Below are 20,948 nucleotides of genomic sequence, written 5' to 3'. Positions count from 1 at the left end.
TTAAACTGGATCATAAAATGATATAAACATACCATTTCCTGATTGTCATCTATGGCTTTCATCTGGACTTTAAGTTTATTGACTTCTCTGTCATAGCTACTATGTGGGACAGCAAGGTCATACATCGTCAAAGACCAGAATGTAGCATAAAACTGAGGACTGATGTCATCCCAAACCTTGGGAAGGTGCAGAGAAATCACAGCATCATGGACAGGAGCCATCACCAGCTCACACGATGTAATGTATTTGTGAACTTTGTGCTGCTGTTTGTTTCCCTTCTCAGCTTTTTTCAGTTCATCATACTTTGACTGTACATCAAAAAAAAGAAAAACGAAGAATTTGTAATCTTTGTACACTAACAATTAATTTGGCTTTTACAATATAGTTTAACTTCTCTCAAAAACCTTTCTATATAAGAAACATTTACATGGGTAAAATGTCATTTATGTACATAAAGCACTGAAGAACATTGTACAGAACTTTTAGTATTCATCCATGTTGGACGGATTTATCTTTCTTCACTGATGTTGCTACCTGTTGTTATTATAACACATTATACTACACCAAGTAAAAATTACTCTCAATACTTCATATTTTAGATGCAGGGGCAAATTTAATTCTGACACTTCCCGAGACAGCCACACCTTTTGGCAGCTGCAACATTTTCCTCCACAGCAAAAATCCATCTAAAAGATCTGCAGGAGAACTTACACATTTGGGGGAACAGGGAGGGAAAGAACTACTGATCACTCAAATCATTGGAAGAGATGACTTTATTAGCTACAACTTCCGTCAGTTGTGTGAAAGTTGACACAGGGCCCATATTTTCTACGAAGATAAAGAAGAACCTATTCCAGCCCACAGCTTCTCCTTTCTACCTCTACTCGTAAAGCTTCTGCAAGCTTTATTTAGCAAACAAACTTCAGCAGGAATCAAACACATATATTGGTAACATGTAATACAGCAGCACTAAAAGAAGGCGAACAGCTACTTACTGAAATATGGTGTGCATACATGGGTCTTGAGAGGAAAAATGCAGCATCATGAGGTGTGTGAAACTCATTACAGAGAACGTCGATAGAAGGCACTCGCTTAATGTAATCCTCTGTGCTTAGATTGGATGCTAAAAACCCACCAAATTGTACCAGGGTGTCATGGCACTACATGCAAAAGATACAAAAAGTTAGCAAACGCCATTATTTTGTTCAAAAGTGAAGTTAAGGAGAGCTTGAAAGCTTGTGGAGTTGTGGGTTTGGGTTTGTTTTTTTAACAATTTCACAACACACAGTAGAGCAAGAACTTTCTCATGGGAGAAGAGATGCTAAATTCTCCTTGACACATACTTCTGTCACTCCACACTGACTCAACTCTACCTGCACCTAAAAGAAAAGAACCCTCCCAAGCCCTAACAAAAAACAACCACCACACACACAAAAAAATCCCCCAAATTCCCCACCTACAATAGCCTGCAAAACTCTAAGACCATTCTGTTCTACCAGAATGAAACAAAACTAGTTCCTAGTGCCTAACTCAGCAAAAGTATTCAGGCTGTTGCCTTAAAAAAATAAAGAAAAAGAAGGTCCTCTAACAAATTAGGATCAGAAAATTGTAATAGCTGGCTTAAAACTTTTTTATGACAGAAGATGTTTTTATCTTTCACTTAGAAGTCACTTGTCAATATAATATATAATACATCTGTATATTTTAATAAGGTCACTGCAACTAATTTTGAAAATTCTTATATATTGCACCAAATCCTTATATACTGTGCTGATACGCTAGAAGTTACCAAAGAAATTGAGAGGTTCTTATAAATGTGTTTTTACTTGCCTGATCATACAGTTTTCCCACCAGCTTCAGATGTTTTTCCCCTCCCTCCTGAAAGATGACACCATTTCTCTGTTGAGCCATAAGCAGACACAGTGGAAGGGCAAGATCATGGTCCAATAATGCATCCTTCAATCTCTGAGAAGATTTTTTTGTATTCCTGATTTGGCCAAAGTAGCCACCCTGCATAGAACAGAAAAAGTTACCCAAGTGTGGATACAGCGCATCAAATTGGAAACAATGTGTGCTTCTGGACTGATGTTACTTCATCAGTATTTCTGCAGTTTCCTGTCCATTGGTAAAACTCTCTCTGAATCCTGTACTGCAGCACACATGTAAGAATCAGAAACTAGTCTTGCATGCTATCTATTAGTCTTTTTACAGAAGAAATGAAGTGACATTTCGGCTTAGGCATCATGACCCAGCATTTCAGATCAAGGTCTGCTGTGATGTGCTCAAAGTCTCTTCTCTGTTCAATACAGACATTTCAGAATTTGGTTCTGGTTATAGCTATTCGAATCCCTACAGAACTGAGTCTAGGTCAGCCTCAACCAGGTCTCTGACACCAAGACTGCAAGAGTTTTGGCTGTTAAAATAGTTTAAGATGTTACTCCACTAAACAGGGAGCTGCTACACCCAGAGCTGAGCTAAAACAGCAGGACTGCACAACATACAAGCTCACTGGGTGCTCCAAGTTGCAGGTCTGTCATGTAACACTGGCTAACAAAGGCTTCTATCGTTAATATGAGATGCTGGAAAGCACAACAATTAAGGCTCACACATAGACTGTCTTGGCTGTCTTTCTGCAAGGCTTGGAAGCTCAGTGGTGCAGGGAAGCTCTCTGATGAAAGCAGTAACAACTTTCTCTGTTATGCTGCCATAGTTCAGGAATCAAGAGTCTTTAAAACCACCGTTAATAAGCAATAGCTATTATTAATTAAATTTAACACAAACACACCTCAGCTTTTAGTTGTTCTCCACCAGTCATGGCTTCCAATTGTTCCATTGTCATTTCTTCTGTAATTTCTATCCCTGCCATTTTCTGCACTACTTCTTTTAAAATGAGCAAATCAAAGCTGCACAGAAAACAGAGAAGTGGAGTAAAACCAAGAAAATTTGTTTAAGAAATGGAAGCCATGAGATTCAATATACGGCACAAAGCAACAGTACGATGCACGTTAAACAACATTTAAATTCTTTTTTGAAGAAGAAACAAGTGTTTCCTTATTGCAATTAAAAAGTTAGTACTCAAAAGCAATGCAGGCATTCAACAAGTGGATTTCAGAACCCCTTCAGAACAATTTCTTTGTTTTTCAAAATAATAGTGTGTGGTGCTATTAAGTACCAAAAAGTTAAATTCCATAAATTTTATTGGTCCCCTTTGTTGTTTTACATGCTTCATACTATATACACATAGTTATTTCATGAACATGGAATATTTAAAATTTTATTAAAAATTTTGAGAGTAGTACAGCCTTAGAAATTGACTGGCAAAATTAGTCTGGAAAGGTTATCTGAAACATGGAAAACATTTTTTACTTAAATTACAGAATATAAAAAACACTCCAATAGTCAACCTGTACAGAGACTAGGCTTTACTTCCTGCTCTGAATTCTGTAAAGGCAAAGACTTTTTCCTCAACAGACATAAATTGTACCATAAATAAAACACCTAAGTTTTATATTTAAATAATTTATATTGTTTATATTTTTGTTTGCTGTTCCAACTGTAAGTATGTTTTCTGTTTAGGAACTATGCAATGCGAGCATATACTTCAATTGAATACTCCAGTCCTATGGAACTAACTGGTCATAGTGCTAAATCCATTTTATTTCTACAATCCCAAATACTGAACTGAATATTAAAAATATTGGTTTTCCTCCCAAAACACTTTAAAGTCTTAATACTTAATTCTGGGGAAAGACAAGAAACATTACTTACCCTTCCTCGGTAGTTCAATGTGATTGTACCATCATCAGAATACAAAACAAATTTGGGACAGGGGAGCACATGAGACTGAGTGTCTACATTGCAGGGAAGGGAAAAAACTAGACTTGAACATAAATACCCTAATATAACACGCTGCGTTATCTCCACTGGTAAGCTGTCTTTCAGTAAGCATATAGGGATTCGTAATGGAAAAAAGTTGGTACTCACCTATATGACAAAAATAACACACTAAAATTAAGTAAGTGAAACAATGCTACTGAGCCATGACAATGGAAGGACAAAAGAAAAAGGAAGATTCATATTGCAAACCTTTTAAGTTGTTTTTTTAAAATTATGATTAACATTGATGTATCAAGAAGCTATTCAAGTGCCACTAAATAAACAGGACAAAGTATTTAAAATAATATATAAAATGTTAAGAGCCATTGTTGCAGAGAAGAGATTATGAGAAAGAAAAAACTAAAACTCTAAGTCATACCCTTTTTTATCATGGATGCTTATTTTGTAAATAACAGTACGGTGATTTCTACGACAATGCTACAGACTGGCAGGGCTTTTTCCCTGTCCGGTTAGTTGTTAAAACAACTGTGTTAAAATAAGTCACAGATGAAAAATCAAGTACTTCAAAAATAATATGCAACAGCTATACAATTAGAGAAAAAAATAATGTATTGAAGAGGGTATTAGTCTTTCTGCTCTTTCGATTTCTTAACCTTCCTGGTATTATGAATGGAGTTTTACCACCACTAGGGTAACTACTATACTGAGTGCCTGCACATCAGCAAACAAATAATACATTATAGAAGTTTATAAAGATCACTTGTGCAAGACTTGCCTTTTCCCAGCTTTCAGTTGGTTGGCTACATATTGAAGTAGACCAGCAAGTTCAATGGGGTATTTTCGGAAAACTGCACCACAAAAGCTAGCCAGACCTAAAGCAAGGAGAAACGGCTGTGACTGCACCTCGGGAAATACTAATAATTAAAAAGCTTTAACAAAGCACATGCAAAATGTTAGCAATTTATGTATTTTTATAAGGCAAAGAACAAATATATTTTCCTATTGATCAAACTTGCCTGCTCTATGTTTTCCTTAAAAAAATCAGCTGATAGATTCAAGTGAAATATTGATCGTAATGAACAATATATGGTAGACCACAGGGAAGGTGAAGTATTTTAAACATTAAAGTAATAAAACAGGAATACTAACTCTGCAGCCAGCTTGAGATTGTAGTGTCATCATGCTTCATTCTCTCCTTCTCAGGGTTTGCCAGAGCTTCAATGATACAGTCTTTAGTGGAGTTAAAGAGAGTATTTTTCCTCAATTTGTAAAAACAAGTTACACAGACCCGTTTTTCCAGCTCCACAATTTGTGATATAAGAACATGATATGCAAGTAGAGCAAGCATGATATAGGCAATCCACTAACATAGTTACGGTACATAAAATATAACATCATGAAAGAAATGGTAACTTACAAAGCAGTTTTACTTCATTAAAATAGTTCTCACTATTTACAAGATCGCTATGCCTTCAAGAACAGGGTGAAAGTAGTAAAAACACCTTTAAAAATGCAAGTATAATTTTCATAGTGTGAAACAACAAATAGAGGGTTCTGTAAACTACTAGAGCGCAAAGGTATTTACAAACTTCACTAAAATGTCTAGCAAAAAGCAGCAAGAACAGAAAACACAGGCAACAGATTTAATCTGGCTACAGGTGCAATTATCTCAGTAACAGACATATTGAGTTACATAAAAGGATACATGCCAAGACATCGTAGTTCAGCGAAGTGAGGTATTTCAGTGAATCGACAACTGGAGTTATTAAGTTATCGTATTTTTGTATTTGTGATAAAATCTGAAAGTTACAGAAGACACTCAGCTGAACAGGAATGCAATTCCTTACCTTTCACATAGTAAATTAAAACCATTTTAACACCTGTCTTCAAAACCTACACAAAACATGCTTTGAAGTCAATTTAGGAGAAGGTCTTAAACCACTTTCAAAGTAATAGGTAATCTCATTGATTTATTATGTACCTTAGAGACAGTGAAACATGTCTCTAACATGTCAAAATAATTCTGTATGTTTTTTTTCAATGATCAGAAAATAAAATCATAAAAACATTTAACTCATTTTTCTAAGAGAATTTGTTTCTACTTATAATAATAAAAACTAAAAAAAACCCCTATGTCATGAAAGAACACAACTGAACTGTACTAATCAAATTTTAGAACATTCACTTTGATACGTTATATGTGTGTGTGTTTCAGTATTAATTTCTTCAGGCAAAATCTAAAAACTAGTAGATCAATAATAAATCACACTTGTGAATAAGGTGGAGGTCCACCAACATACTTGTACACATCTCAAGCATTCTGTAACAGCAGGTAATCTTAAAAATAATTCCCAAATTCCTATGTGTATTTCAGACTTTGAAGCTTTGTTTTCTACCCTGACATATCTTCATCACTTACATATACAACCGCCCAGGGCGACCTAACCTGAATCTGCATTATGCATAGCCTGATCAGTACATCCTTGTACCTCTGAGGCCCACCTGAGTTACCTCAAATTAAATAATCTGCTCCTATAAATAAGTGGATGTAACTTTCTGTGCAGCTGTGGTTAATCAAGAGCTACCGTCATATTTATTATCTCAGACCTGTGCACTACCACGTTTTACATCAAAAGTAACTGCCCTCTCACCAAGACAGCAGATCCCTTCCTATACTTTAATTTCCAAAGTTAAGATGAAAGAGTATTCAGATACATGTAACTACATACATAATCAAATAAAATTGTAGGATTGCTGTGGCTGAGCTTCCCAATTTGTCTTCCAGAGGGTTTCACATTTTCCTTAGTTAAACGCCTGTAAAACAGAACATATTTTATTGCAACAGACAGGCTAAAAGAATACGAAAACGACAGGTTAGTTCCATTGAAGAAAAACCCATTTAGCTGCAGAGATTAAATTCTCACTAGCAGATGCATTTTTAAGAAATCTAAGCATAGGAATATTACTCCCATGGGAATCTGAAATTTTTAATCCTGTAACGTGCAGATAGTACAAACAAACCAGGTGCCCCTATATTACTTTGGACTGCATTCTGATTTCAGTTCTGAACATTCTGTTTTCAGAAGTTGTCAGCGGGACCTATACCACATATAAAAACAGTACGTGATGCTGTTACTCTCCTGCAGATTTAATTTAGCCACAGACCATTCATCTTGCATTTGTTGCATTCTGTTCATTGAAGAACAGTAGTAATTTCTTTGTTACACTTCCACAGCATTCTCTACTTGAACACACAAGCTTAACGCGGAACCTGAAATCTGTACACAGAAGTAAATTGCACACATAGCAACCTCAACAACTGACAGCATTGTGGCTCATCTGCACAACTGAAATCCACTGTACAGGAGAAGGGATGTAAAATTTTATGGTCTATGCTAGCTACGCAGCAACTTGGAAGAGAATCAAAGTCATTGTTTCTAGCTTTCACAGCTGCAAATCCAAAGTCTTCCACCCAGTAACAATTATTCTGTCTTGACTATGTAGAAAGGTTCTAATTATCCATATTATAAAACCATAGCCTTTGCTTTTGGCAACAGCAAATGGAGAACCCAAATCCCTGACAAAGATGACAAAGACATTAGATGTGAGGTAAATCTGAAATTGTTGTGAGAAGATGAGAATGAATCATCCCATTCAGTTCAACTTGCTGCCCTACTTTCAAACCTACAGAAACTGTGACAAGGTTTTTGAGACTCTGGATTAAAAGAGTCTCCATACCTAGAGAAAATACGTTGCACACTGACATTTCCATGAGCAAAGCTATACATCAAACAATAGCACAGCCATGGAAAAGGTTTTAAATAATTTAATGGGACATTTTTCACAGATGAAATACCATTGTTGGTGAGAAATTTGTCTTTATCCTTACTTATTTGACAGTTTCTAATCACAGTACATTAAATACTTCATGAACAAAGATTATCAGTGAAATTACTGAGTCATTAGAAAGGGAATGTATTCATCAAGTTTTTGTCTTCAGTTGGTGACAGTGTATCACAGGTGATAAATATGAGATTACTTACTTCATGATATATTTGGCTCTGTCTATGGTTTGAGCTTTAACTTTCACTAGAAGTGGGTGACTATTGTACGTTTCGTTCTTCCATTGCCCATAAAGACGGTACCTTGAAAGATTATAAAGGAAAACTATTTTTAGGACTGTCAATTTGAGAGATCAGTTCCAAAGAATGGAAGCAAGTTGTTCTACTCACCGGTACTGGTATGGAAAAGTTTTGAACATTCCCCATAATTCTTCAGACATGCATGCATTGCAGTCCATCAGAGAGAGAGATGGAAGTAAGACTTGATCAGTAATACTCAACAAACAGCTGAACAGTATCTCCTGAGATTAAGACAAAAAGACTTGAGGTAACTATCAAGTAAGTACATCAGAAGCAATGCTATGCACGCCACGCACAAATCGCACATCTTAGCAGACTGATAAAATACAAGTTTGCCACAAGGTTAATAAGACTCCCCAAACAAAAACAACAACAAAAATCTAAGCAGCACTTAAAAATATCTAATTAATCTTTTATTAGATAATTTATGGACCATATATACTGTTGATATTTTGCCTATATATTTGAGCAAAGCTAAAGTTTTCAGTAAGTTGCACTCATTTTCAAACCAAATTTATCATTTAGAAATGGATATACTGTGTACTTACACAAAGTGCAACAGGAGAAACTACACTAAAAGCAGTTGCCAAAATCTATTAAGGTATTCCTTGCCACTACTTCCATTTTCAAAATTCCAGAATAAAACCTGAAGGCATTATACATGCTCCCAAGGCACAGAACCCATTTTCAGGTTTTCAGCATCCTATCCTCACTCTTCTTAAACATTTCTCTTTCCCACTGAGGGATGTCAGAATGACCATAGCAACAAAAAAAAAAAAAAACCACAAAAACAACAAAAACCCACACCCACACAACGAAACCCATGCACAAAACAAAGCAAACAACTAAAAAAACCCCAAAACACACATAAAACCCCAACAAACCAGAAGAGACTAATTTTCCCTGCCATGATTCAGGAAGTCAGGAAAAGTCTCATGACGAAATGAGAAACAAGGGTAGTAAGTAATAATGAAAACTGCGCACATATTTTTTATCCTTTGTATTGAAAACTCGCTTGTTTATTTAAAAAAACCTTTTTTTTCTAAGTTAGATCTCAACTGGATACTTGGGTTTCACTGTGATCAATCTTGATAATTCACTAAATTATAAAATTTTAAAAGAAATTAGCTAATAAAGAAAGAGTTGCCATAGTACTATAAACACTTCCCCCATTTCCGATTTCTCTTTTTCTCTATGCTTTTCCCCAGTAAATAATCCTTAAGAAACATGGTGCCACCATGAAAAGTGTATTTATAGAATATATAGCTGGAGGTATTCTAGCTGATTCTGAGAAAATAGGAAGCAGAATGCACTGGACTAAAAGGTTTGAGGAACACAAGACTGTACAGAGAGAGAACAGTTCTACGGTTACGAAACATTTGCTCTCAATTACCATCTCCCATGAGAACCTCTTCCTCCAAAGTAAACTCACCATTTTCTCTTTATCTTCCTGTTTGCTTCCATCAGACTGAAACTGTAACAAAAACAATCATGTTAATTGTAAAGTAATTAATGTAACAGTTTCAAAACAAGGCTACCTCAGCAAAAGCATAAACCTGAAGGGCCACATGCCTAGTAAATGTTTAATTTTCCAGATTTGTCAGCATTAGAATATTTTTGAACAGAAATTCAAACGCATAAATGAAATGCATTACTTGCATATATAAGGGCTTTGTGCACTGTTGCTCAAAAAGAGGTAATAACTAAAATATTGAGGAAACTTACTATTATGCATGAAATACTGTACTTTCTTACTGGAGAGAAGAAAAAAAAATGCCCTAAGCATTCACCTTCTACCTAAAAAGCAACCCCAGGACTTTCACCCCAATTATCAACAGCCATAGATTATTTTCCCAACCTTTCACAACAATACACTCATAAGCTTTTAGTCTTCATTACAAAATTACTTTTTCTCTCTTTTTGATCCGCTCACCATGAAAGCATATTAAGCTATCACACCAGTTAAGTGCACAATTATTTTGAAGGTACACTTGAGCATAAAAGCTGCAGTGCAGTGTTAGTAATCTAACTTTTAAACTACTGTACAGGTTAACTTACAGTCAAATTACCTCCAGTTATAAGTATTTCTACTGTGTGTTAAATGTAGTTTCATAACTAGAACATGCTGATGGCAATAGTGCATTAAAAATAACTTTCCCTATGTGTTACCTTAACCACTCTGTCACTGACGAATTTCTTCATTGTTCCAACCTAGAGCAAATAGCTAAAATGTTGCTCATTCTTCTCAGAAACACAATAAACTATCATATTCATATATTTACTGTAAAACTGCACAAGATATTCCTATAACCAAGTAATCTCTATTCTACAGTACATATCCACAGAAACAAGGGCTTTCTCACAGACCTTCAGTACTTGAACTTAATTACAAAGTAGTCCTAATAGTCTGCTGACAGCAGTGAAGTTAATTACTCCCTTGACATTATAATTTCCAAACTAACCACATTGTCACTGCAACATAGCATATCACTCAAGTATCAATCATCTCACAGGCCAACAAGACAGAAGCATGCTATAAAACAAGAGTATTAACTATTGGGAAATTGCATCAACATGGATGACAAGATGCTGAGAAATTATATATCCTACAAAGATAGGGAAGTAGGGGAAGATGGAAAAGCTTGAAGTTACTGTGACTTTACTACAACAACTACTTGGAACCCAAACTTAGCGTAGGTTCCGCCACTTTATCATTGCATCTTAGAACCCATCGAGAGCAAACTTGCTTGCCAAAATCTGTTAAATTAGACAAAACGACCTTCAATCCCAAGAATTATCTGTGTTCTCAGCTCTGCATCATCAAGTGCAGCTGGACATGAAAGCTTCCTCCCCTCAGGTGGCATGTAAATTTTGCACATTCCAATGTTTGTTGTAGTTGGAATAAAAAAAACACTTTTAAGAAAAAAAGGTTATAAAAGTGAAAATCTTCCCTCCATTACCACTTCAATCAACCAACCTCTCCAACTTTCAGTTTTAATTTAAAATAATAAGCTAGGTTACAAAACCAGTGATTTTTAAGTTGGGGGGTATGTGTGTGTGTTTGGTTTTGATAATAATAATTCAAAAATTACATCCAAACCCATTAATTCCAACGTTTCTCTAAGGTGGTATTTAAAGAAAAAAAAAATTAAACTCCTATTTTTGACTTGAAAATAAAACAAAAGCTGCTAGACAAATAGCAAATTGCTGGAAAAGCAGCAAAAGAAATCCTTAGCCTCAGTCTGAGCTACTGAGTACATTCCAAGGGAGTTCAGAATATAAATGTGACTTGCAGCCTTTTAAGATAGTTCACACTACCAATCTTTCAATATATACATGGTAAAGAGCCACAAATCTCAAGAGGCCATTTTATTTCTGAAGTTGATGATTTAATGCTTTATAGGGTGCTTTCTATTTCCACACTGAACTCAGCCTTAGGGGCATCCAGAGATTTGTCACAGCCCCAAGTTCAAGTGCAGCATTTTAACTGGTAGAACATGGGGGCAACCCACTAATTAAAAAGATGCAACATCCCCTTACTTCCCAAGTAACCTAAGGTGGAATAAAAAGTACTATTTTAAGCACTGGACATGTATTAGGTTATCTACAACATAGACATTGCCTACACTGTCACTTTAATAATGTAAAAGCTTTCATGCACTTAATATCACACATACCTTTTCTATAAAAATATCATACACAGATAATGTTTTAAAAGATGAAGACCATAATGAGAAATGAGTTACCACTAAATATTCCTGGTTATAAACCTAAAGTGCCGTAAGTTGCTCATTAAAATGTTTGTTATGTTCGTTTATTGATCATAAAAATGATCAAGAATTAAGATTCTCCAAATTTGTCATTACTCAAAGTATTATGTTTCAGTATTTGAATATATACACAATTAGTAAGACTTGAGCAATTTTTGACATCAGGAGAATTGGTATTTTTCAAGTTTTGACAAGCTGTTCTGTCATACACACCTCTTTCATAAATGCTTTTCCAAGGCGCACCACTTTTGCAAATAAAATAGGATCATGGGAGAGATGAGGACCAAGGTAACAAAGCATGCTGAACGCTTCCTTTCTCAAGTCCTCAAAGCTGTCTGCTTGTTTTGGTGCTCTCTTGTTTGGCAAAGAAGAAATTGGTGACCCTTTAGCTCCTTTAGGTACACCAACTCTGAAAAATAAGATGTGCAGCATTTCACATGAAACAGAAGTGATAATTTTAGAAATGTATCAATACAGTTAGGCTTATCGATGAATTCATGCTTATAAACAAACAGTAGTTCTCCCCCTACGTACCAACATAATTCTACTTCTCACTTTACCTGCGGTATAGAGGTTCAATTGTCACGTGTACAAGCTGGCAAAGGGCAACTGCAATAGGCTTGTGTGAAGTAGCATAAAACGGAGGCATCTGATCCATAATACTTTGTGCATGCTGCCAATCACCAATTTTTAATAAAGCTTCCAGTAAACCAAGCTTTTGATTATCAGGAGGCTGCAAGATAACAAGCAATGAAAAATTGTATTCATAAAGTAGTCTTATTATTTCTCCTTAAGCAGTTTGCAGTTGTAATCCACAGCTAGAGAAAAAACCTAGTATTTCAACTATGTAATGAAAAAAATACGTAAAATAAAATCCAGCTAGGCATTCAGACAATAAGCACACTTCAAAAGCAATAATAAACCAGTCCACATAGAGTCCAACATCTGGACCAAAGGAAGTTAAAAATAAAGTTCAAAATATAAGTTTATAAAGTTGTCTGACATATATCTGATCATGTACTTTTCAAAAGTCACAATCCATTGCAGCTTACTACTTTACATGACATTTTAAGAACAATGCGAGCATTTAAGAATCTTTTCCATTGTGTGTTGCTCTGGATTTAAAAGTACAAATTCCTATTGCAAAACAAACAAGAAAAACTCCACTAAACACAACACCAAAATAAACCCAGAACCTTTACCTATCTTAGTTTGACTGTATCCTAAGTTTTGCATCAGCACTAGGAGAGCCTAGTTTTAAGTGCAAGTCTAAGGAAGTTTTCCAAACATCCCGTTTTGCAATATATACGTAAAAGAAAATAGGAGTTTACGATTAAGATCATGCCTTGAAACATTTTTGCATGGGCACGGCATGGATACATTTTGTTGTTACAAATTGATTAACCCTCACCCCCAAGATAAAAGTCTATTAATATATGACCAACAGCAAAGAATAGTGACTGCAAACTAGCTGTATATAACAAGCCTTAGATTACGTTCACACCAAGGGAAGGAAGATTGTAAGTAAGACAAAACATTTAAGCATTTTAAGGCATAAAACCAGTTTTATTTAAACCATGCAAACAAGACACACTACCAAGAACAAAAACTAATTAGAAATCAGATGGTTCTGTGGCTCTACAGTTTGCATAGATTTTATAATTTTTTTCCCTTTTAAAGTTTCCTCGTAACACTATTTTTCTAATTGTTTTGAAAACAGAAAACAGTCTAGTACACAGCAACATGCAGAAGAGTTTCAGAAAACAAAAGGCACAGATCTATTCTAGATTCATGTTGAACTTATGTAGTAATGAAATTTCAGCCTTTCCTTTGAGAAAAGTATGTATCTGCACATCAGAACAAGATGAGCCTCTGAAAGATTAGTGTGCATTTCTGTTTGCAGATGTATGTTTTTAATGTTGTATTACCATGTAACTAGTTCAAGTTCCTTTGATGCCAATGGTCGTCTTTTTGTGTCAGTATATACTATCTTAACAACAGGGTATGCTGATCCTTTACTGAAGTGTTTAAAAACTTTGCTTGTGCAGTATACGCAGGAAGGTTGAAATGCATAGTCAATACAATAGACTTCTTAAATTAGAAATAATATTATTACCCCAAAAAATCATAAACCAGTTACTAATAGGAAGGTAGCAGTTAAAGTTTGATACCAAATACCAATTTTTTTGTGATCTGGGGTTTTTGGGTGATTACTAATTATATTAGAGTCCGTGTTTCTACTCATAAAGTCTTTCTAGGCCTTATGTGTTACTATGCTATTTCATGTCCAAAGCGGTCACTGCTCACACGTGCATGCCACTTGACTGGGTCTCTTTAGGTAAGCAAGAGAAAGCTTACATGGCAGAGAAGAGCCAGTCTCTAACTGCTGACAAATCTAGTCAAACTGCCGAGTTCTGTGACTTCTCAAATATCTCCCTATTATGTGGTTATGCCAAATGGGTCTTAAAAAGGCAGAAGTAGATAATGCACTTGCCAATACTAAATAATTAATATTAGTCATGAGACAATGCTAATTTTTGACCACACAAAACAAGCACTTTGTGGATTTCAAAGAAAAGCTAGAATCAATAATTGTTTAACACCGTCTTCCTTATGGATAAGAAAGACATTTATTCCATGGTACCGTATCAAAAATTGTACATTAAAACGGCATACAGGATACAAAGCACTTGAATGGCTTTCACACATAGCTACTCCGCTAACTGCTATGAATTGCACAGCTAATCACATACAAAGATGCTAACACAGAAACAGTTTCAAGAAACAGCACGCACCGCAACAGTGTGCGGTCACAGAAACTGTTCTTGTTAAGTACAGCTCTCCATTTTCCCATCACACAGGCTCAGACTTTGTTATTTGTCATCGTAATCCTTCAGAAGAATGTTGCCATTTCTGCTAGAGCTTAAAATTCCCTAGTTCTTAATTCTAAAGCTTAGCCATAAAAACAGACTTAATTCTTCTAACACTACTTGCAATATATACACTCCCCATGTCCCATCAAGAGTTTAGTTTTCCATCAGAATGTGGTAACATGCACGCTTCAGATAATACCAGGCAGCCTCATCTGACTGCAGATAAGGTAGACCAAAGCAATGTGGTATAATCAAAAGGAATATTGAAATAATGAGTGGCAGGGAGGTTAGAAACTTAAAGCTAGTGAAAGGAATGAGTTTAAGTAGCAGATGCGGCTGCAGTTGAGAGCCAGAAAGCAGTGCCTACATCAACTGCCTGAGGGAAGAAAACATAATTAATTTTTCAAGCTAGATAAAAAAAATGAAAAAAAGAAGGAAGGAAGGTCAGAGATGTACAGAATCAAGGTGGGGTAGAACAAACAGGGGTAAGTAGACAAAACAGATTGATATAATGAATCCAGGAGGATACAGAAAATTAACAGCAGAAACTGCCAAGACTGATGGACCGCTCCCCCCTTGCCAGTACACCACTTGTAAAATGCAAATATCAAGCTTTTATTTTATTTTCCTTTAAGCAAGACATTTAAGCATTACTTAAGACACTCAAAGATGACAACAGAAAGGCTGCTAAGAGATTAAGTAATTCTGTTTTTAAAGTAAAGCTTGGACACACTGAAATAAATTAGACCTAGGGCATCATAAGCAATATCTGACATCATAGCACCTTAAGAGTCTACATTTACATGTATAAGATGCAGGTCTAATGGAAAGCACAGCAGTTACAATTTAATATGTTCAGTTAAAACCTTTTTCTACAATGCAGAATAATTATAACAGCATTCATAGGTCTGGCAATTCTTTACATCCCAATTCTTAATTGGGAGAAATAAAGAATAAACTCTTTGTAATGCCCTTATTTTTAAGAAATCAACTAGGATATACTATCTCAGGTCCTAGAAAACACAGTTATTAAAGATTGTAGAGTATATGAATGCTGGGACATACTTAGTGGAGTTGACACAGTACAAAGGGAGGAAAGAAATTAATTAGCCACTGAATCAAGCACACCAAATCTAGAGAAATCCAAAAGCCCAAACCATGCATTTTTGCACATTCAAGGTAACTGCATCAGAGGGCAGAGACAAGCCTTCCAAGAAGTACACACCTGTCTTTGAAATATAAAGATGTTTCCATAACAGCTACTATGTTTGAAGTAATTTAAAATCATTGTATTGGAAAGGAAGCTATTGACAAGACACACACCTTCTCAGTTTTCTCCTCCTCTTTTTCTTTTTCCTTCTCCTTTTCCTCAGTCTTTTCAGATGATAAGACTACCATCGTAAGTTTTCTGACAATTTGCTTAGCTTCCACGATCTCTCGCTTGTGTTCCTCAATGATGGCATTATCCCCAGGAAGCAGCTAAAAAAAACAAAAAACAAAAAAAAACAACCCACCAGAACACACATTACATCTGAACATTAAAGTGACCTACTGCTACTTTTGATCACTAGAGTTTGAAGCAGAAGCTTGTCCTTCCTTGTTACTAATCAGATAAACTTATTCCCTGAAAGGTTCTTTTCCTTGCTGCAATCATCCCAACAAGGAAGTATACTATTAACAGACTATTCTGAAATCAAGGACTCCTAAGAAACAATAGTATTCTACTTCCTCACAACCATTAGTTGTATAAGCTCCCCTTCCCCTCTCCAATTTATCATTCAGCTATAACTATATGGTGACAACATGCACATACTTGATGATAATAACATTTACAAAATTCAGTGCCTTAAACCAAATGTGAATATACAAAAGCACAAACTTTCACTCGATCATCTAAAGGGGGAAAAAAATTCCATCACCAAGAAAAACCAGGTCACCTACTTAAGACACACATTTTGACTGCATCTTTATTTTAAAGGAATACCATGTTTAAAGCTTACCAAATTTCCTATTTATCAGCAATGTGGGTTAAACACGTGTAACATCTGTTACTTAAAAAACATCTTAGATTAAGAGATACCTAGTATGATAAAACCTCAGCGTAGTCTTGTGCTTAAGAATGATCAGGATAAGGAACATAACCATACACAAAAATTAAAAGGTCAAGTTGGGAGACAGAAGAACAGCTGTTTTTCTTAAAAAGCCAAACTTCCATTTGATTCCTAAAACCATGCTCAAACTTCAACTATAAGTAATCAAAACTTATTGTAGAATCATGAACTCTGATACAGTAATCCTTTCTTCCACTGTTTTTAACAAGGGAAGATTTTTACTGTTTCTTCTCCTCCCAAACTGACAGTAGAAGGAGAGACTGCGTCATCTTCTTCAGAGAAAAGACAGAAGAATTCCTCAATTTCACAGAAGCGTGGGGAAGAATCCCACTTGGAAAGGTAAAAGGTTTAAAGAGCTACAATATTCTCCTTTGAAAACACAGTAACCTACTAAGATTCACCAAGAAATACCTAGTGCGGAATTTCAAGGGTAAATCATATCTTCAGGACACAAAACATTACATATGGCTTTGTTTGTATACATACACAAATAGAAAACAGTTCTTACAGGCTTGGAAGGGGGCGGGAGGGCAGAGGTGGGGAGAACATTCTTGATATGAATGATAATCCTGACAGCTGCCATTGTACAGGAACCACACAATATATACCAGTTACGACTCAACACCTACATGCTAATTATTTTCTTGAAACCCCCATAGCAAGTGCAATTAAGCCTGAACTGAAAAAAGGAAAAAAATCAGTCCCAAACATGCAAAGACAGACTGGTAGAGAGATTCTGGAATGAAGTAGATTAAAAATGAGACCGAGAATCAACATGACGACGGTGAACATGTTGATGTTCATATATTATATATATCATATAGTATAAATGAATGCAGGGACCATTCTAGCTGTGAGGCTGTCAGAAAACACGCCCACACTTACACAGGTCTGAGCTGGAATTGCACAGGCCACTGTAACTCTGAGCCTGAGCATTTGTTTTGTAAGCTTACAAACATTCCCTAACAAACTTGCATTACTATCACGCATTCTTCCCTCCACACTAATTATCCGAGACATGCACTCCTACTCATGCTCCGCCCAACGCATTTTAAGCCAAAATACTCACACGAAGTCAGAGACAGTTACTGACAAGTCAGATTGTGATTAATGCTATTAACTGCCACACAAATTAATGGCAGGACTACATTCCAAAGTTTCCATAGCTGTAACTAGAGCTCATTTCCTTCATTTCAGTGGAATAGCTGAGTCTTAATAGGTATTATGAAATTAAGAATTCAAGTATAATGTAAAATTATGTTGATAACTGTAACATTCTGTTTACTATCTGTCAAACTTCTATGTTGGTCAGTAAGACTGTCAGACTGGAAAGGATAAGAGTGTCTGACTAAATCTGAACATGTTAACTCATTTCCTCTTTCAACCTAACAAATGCTCAGATTGTAGATGGAATGAGAGGCCTAATCAGGAACATGTAAGAGTTAAAAAAAAACCCAATCCTACTATTAAACTAAACAAAGAAAGTTAGGAGCCAACTGCCCTACCACTTTTTGCAAAATTTGATCTTGTAAAGCAAAACACTCAAAGGGTCTAGGTCTTAAGCAAGGTTACTCAGGCATTTAAAGCATACTTAGGCATTTACCTCCTACCTCCTATTCAGACAGAAGGTAAGCAATCTGAAGGATGCTACACAGATAATTCAAAGAAAGTGTATCAGCATTCGTATTTCAGTGTGTGTTTATTTGAGTACGTAGCATTAGAAAGCACCGGAAATTAAACACATATATATATACAGGTATGACACAGATGTCCCAAATCCGCAGCTTTAGGAATAAGGTAAAAAAAACCTGGCTTTTTAAAATTTTCTTAGTTTTGGCACCTGACAGAGTAGGACTGTCACTTACATGAACATAAAGATCCTCCAAATCTATGAGATTATGTTGCAAAAGGACAGCAGCAACTCTGTATAAGGAAGAAGGCGTCTCACCACTTGGATCCTGAACAGGACAAGATTGTAAATTTAAGAAAAAAGCAGACCACTGCAGAAGGTCATGAAACAGAGAAGAAACTACTCAAAGTTCAGATGCAACATACTAACCCACAGTTCTCCTTGTTACCATGCCATTTAACTGCTACTACTCCAAAGCCACTAGACTTTACCACAATACACAACCAGAATTTTCAGAAAAAAACCCATTCAACTATCTGCACACCTTGCGCTGCTTGTATACAATTCCTAACCATACATTTAAAAAAAACTTGACTATTCGATATATCATGACTCCCTTGCAAACATGCTCTTCACTAGTGGGGACAAGTCTTTTGTTTATAAGGTACAATCTCTGTTAATTCCAGTCCTTACATAACTATGCAAGTTCAAATGGCACGTATCAAGATTGTTTGCAGCTGTCTTGGAGAATGCTAAGCGTTCTCCTCTAAAATACATTAGAGACTTCCACTCAAATAATGAAATTACTGCTTTCAATACTAGAATTTCACAACTTTAAAACTACTTCTAAGTACAAAAAAAAAAATTACAGCAAAAAACTGTTATCACTGGCTGCAGTTCAACACTGAGTACAACCAAACACCAAGAACAAAAGAATGGAAATACTTTACCTGATAAAATTTGAATTTGAACCCAAGGATATGGCATAGAGTTTGAGGTTCACACATGTACATGTAAGACTCTATCAGTGGTACAAAGAAGTCATCATATTCAGGCCTGCACTCATAGACTTCTAGGATAATATCCAAAACTCTGTTAGGATCAAGGTTAAAACATCCTAGGTAGAGAACAACAGAGTAGAAAAGCTTAGCATTACTGTTTTTAATCCCCATTCTGTTACTAAACCACAATGCATTAGTTTTTAAAGTTAATTCTTTTCAGTTCAAATTGAACCTGGATTTATGTACAGCACAGTAATCTGGATCATCTGTAAATACAGCATCGATCACCTTGACTTGTGCCAAATACTGAACTAGGCAAAGATACTAAATAGAATTTTCAATTCAGATTACAGAAAAACTAGAAATTACCACCTGAAGGCAAACATTTAATTAGTAAAAACCCAAACTCACTAATACCACGCTGCCAGCAAAAGGCATGGGCTGCTTCCTCTCCCCTTCTGGTGGCACACATATTCATGCAGTCACACAAATCAGACAGCTATAAACGATTTTACACCCAAAGACTGTTCTGGTTTAAGCTAGACCATAATCCATGTCGTACTGTCCTGTCAATTCAGTATTATTGCTAGCATTAGGCAGAACAGTTTGTTTATTTTGAGGGGAGCAAGAACAAAAATATAGATCAGGTAAGCCAATGTTGTAATTTCACCTGTATTATCTTATTATATACATTTTTCCCCGGAGACATGCTCGAGAGAGAACTTTTACCTATATCAAAAGAATCCAGACCTAGACTATTTTCTTCACTGCGCCATGAGAAATTTTATCCAGGCACATTCACTATACAGGTATATAAATGCATCAGTCTTTCCTTCCCAAAAGCTATTTCCACTACACCAGGACCTACTGCAAGTCAGTGCGTTAAAAGAATTGACAATTTATAGGAAGTCTTTGCAATTCCTAAAATTCCAGAAGATGGAAGAATGTTTTGTCATAAAGTTTGTCAAACTGTATGTATTTTTTCCTGTAATAACTAGCAAAAACATCCTCTTCTCTAGCTCTGTTCTGAAACAAGTAGTATTATTACAGGGATTTGACTGTCTCAGGCAAAACTCTGTGAAAACAAGTGAAAAAACAGATGAAAAAAAATTACCTTTTATAAAATAGCAGCATAGCCTTTTGACCATTACTGCACTGGCACCATATGAAACAGGCACCGGTGCAAACAATCTATTGTATAAAATTCCATTCAAAAATGGAGTGTAAAACATGGGGAATTACAGATATTTCCCATTTTTAACATACTTTGCACTTTGATTGTGACACTCCCCCCAAGACTCAAACATGGACAAATTACAAAGTAGATATAGGAAGAATATTTTCTATTTCTCATTTCTTTTCATAAGGAATCACTTATTCAACTTCTTTAAGACTAAAAGAATATTCATGCATTGAACTGAGTACTTTAAAACAGCAAAAAGTATTACTTTGTTACACTCCAATCTGCCTGCTAAGAGATGAGAAGCACACCCTCAAAAAATACTGCTGAAATGAATCAAAATCACAGTGTGCATATTTGAGCAATACCATAAATTCAGTATCTAAATTAACTACACAGCATTC

The 20,948-nt window shown here is 35.7% G+C and overlaps 1 protein-coding gene across 1 annotated transcript in view; it reads right to left on the bottom strand.

Moving 5' to 3' along the window:
* Nucleotides 1-20,948, bottom strand: part of THOC2 (THO complex 2) — a 55,446-nt gene that overhangs the window by 19,783 nt on the left and 14,715 nt on the right. Inside the window, 16 exon segments of the mRNA XM_037407668.1 lie at nucleotides 33-308; nucleotides 996-1,160; nucleotides 1,831-2,010; nucleotides 2,786-2,903; nucleotides 4,613-4,709; nucleotides 4,987-5,067; nucleotides 5,543-5,636; nucleotides 6,567-6,651; nucleotides 7,881-7,982; nucleotides 8,070-8,200; nucleotides 9,412-9,453; nucleotides 11,963-12,158; nucleotides 12,310-12,482; nucleotides 15,946-16,101; nucleotides 18,599-18,691; nucleotides 19,314-19,480. Of these exon segments, the coding sequence (XP_037263565.1) occupies nucleotides 33-308; nucleotides 996-1,160; nucleotides 1,831-2,010; nucleotides 2,786-2,903; nucleotides 4,613-4,709; nucleotides 4,987-5,067; nucleotides 5,543-5,636; nucleotides 6,567-6,651; nucleotides 7,881-7,982; nucleotides 8,070-8,200; nucleotides 9,412-9,453; nucleotides 11,963-12,158; nucleotides 12,310-12,482; nucleotides 15,946-16,101; nucleotides 18,599-18,691; nucleotides 19,314-19,480 (2,156 nt within the window).

Source organism: Falco rusticolus, chromosome 14, assembly GCF_015220075.1.
Source record: "Falco rusticolus isolate bFalRus1 chromosome 14, bFalRus1.pri, whole genome shotgun sequence".
Classification (NCBI taxonomy): Eukaryota; Metazoa; Chordata; class Aves; order Falconiformes; family Falconidae; genus Falco; species Falco rusticolus.
Note: the sequence above shows the minus strand (reverse complement) of the source record. Positions and strands in the feature narration are given on the sequence as shown.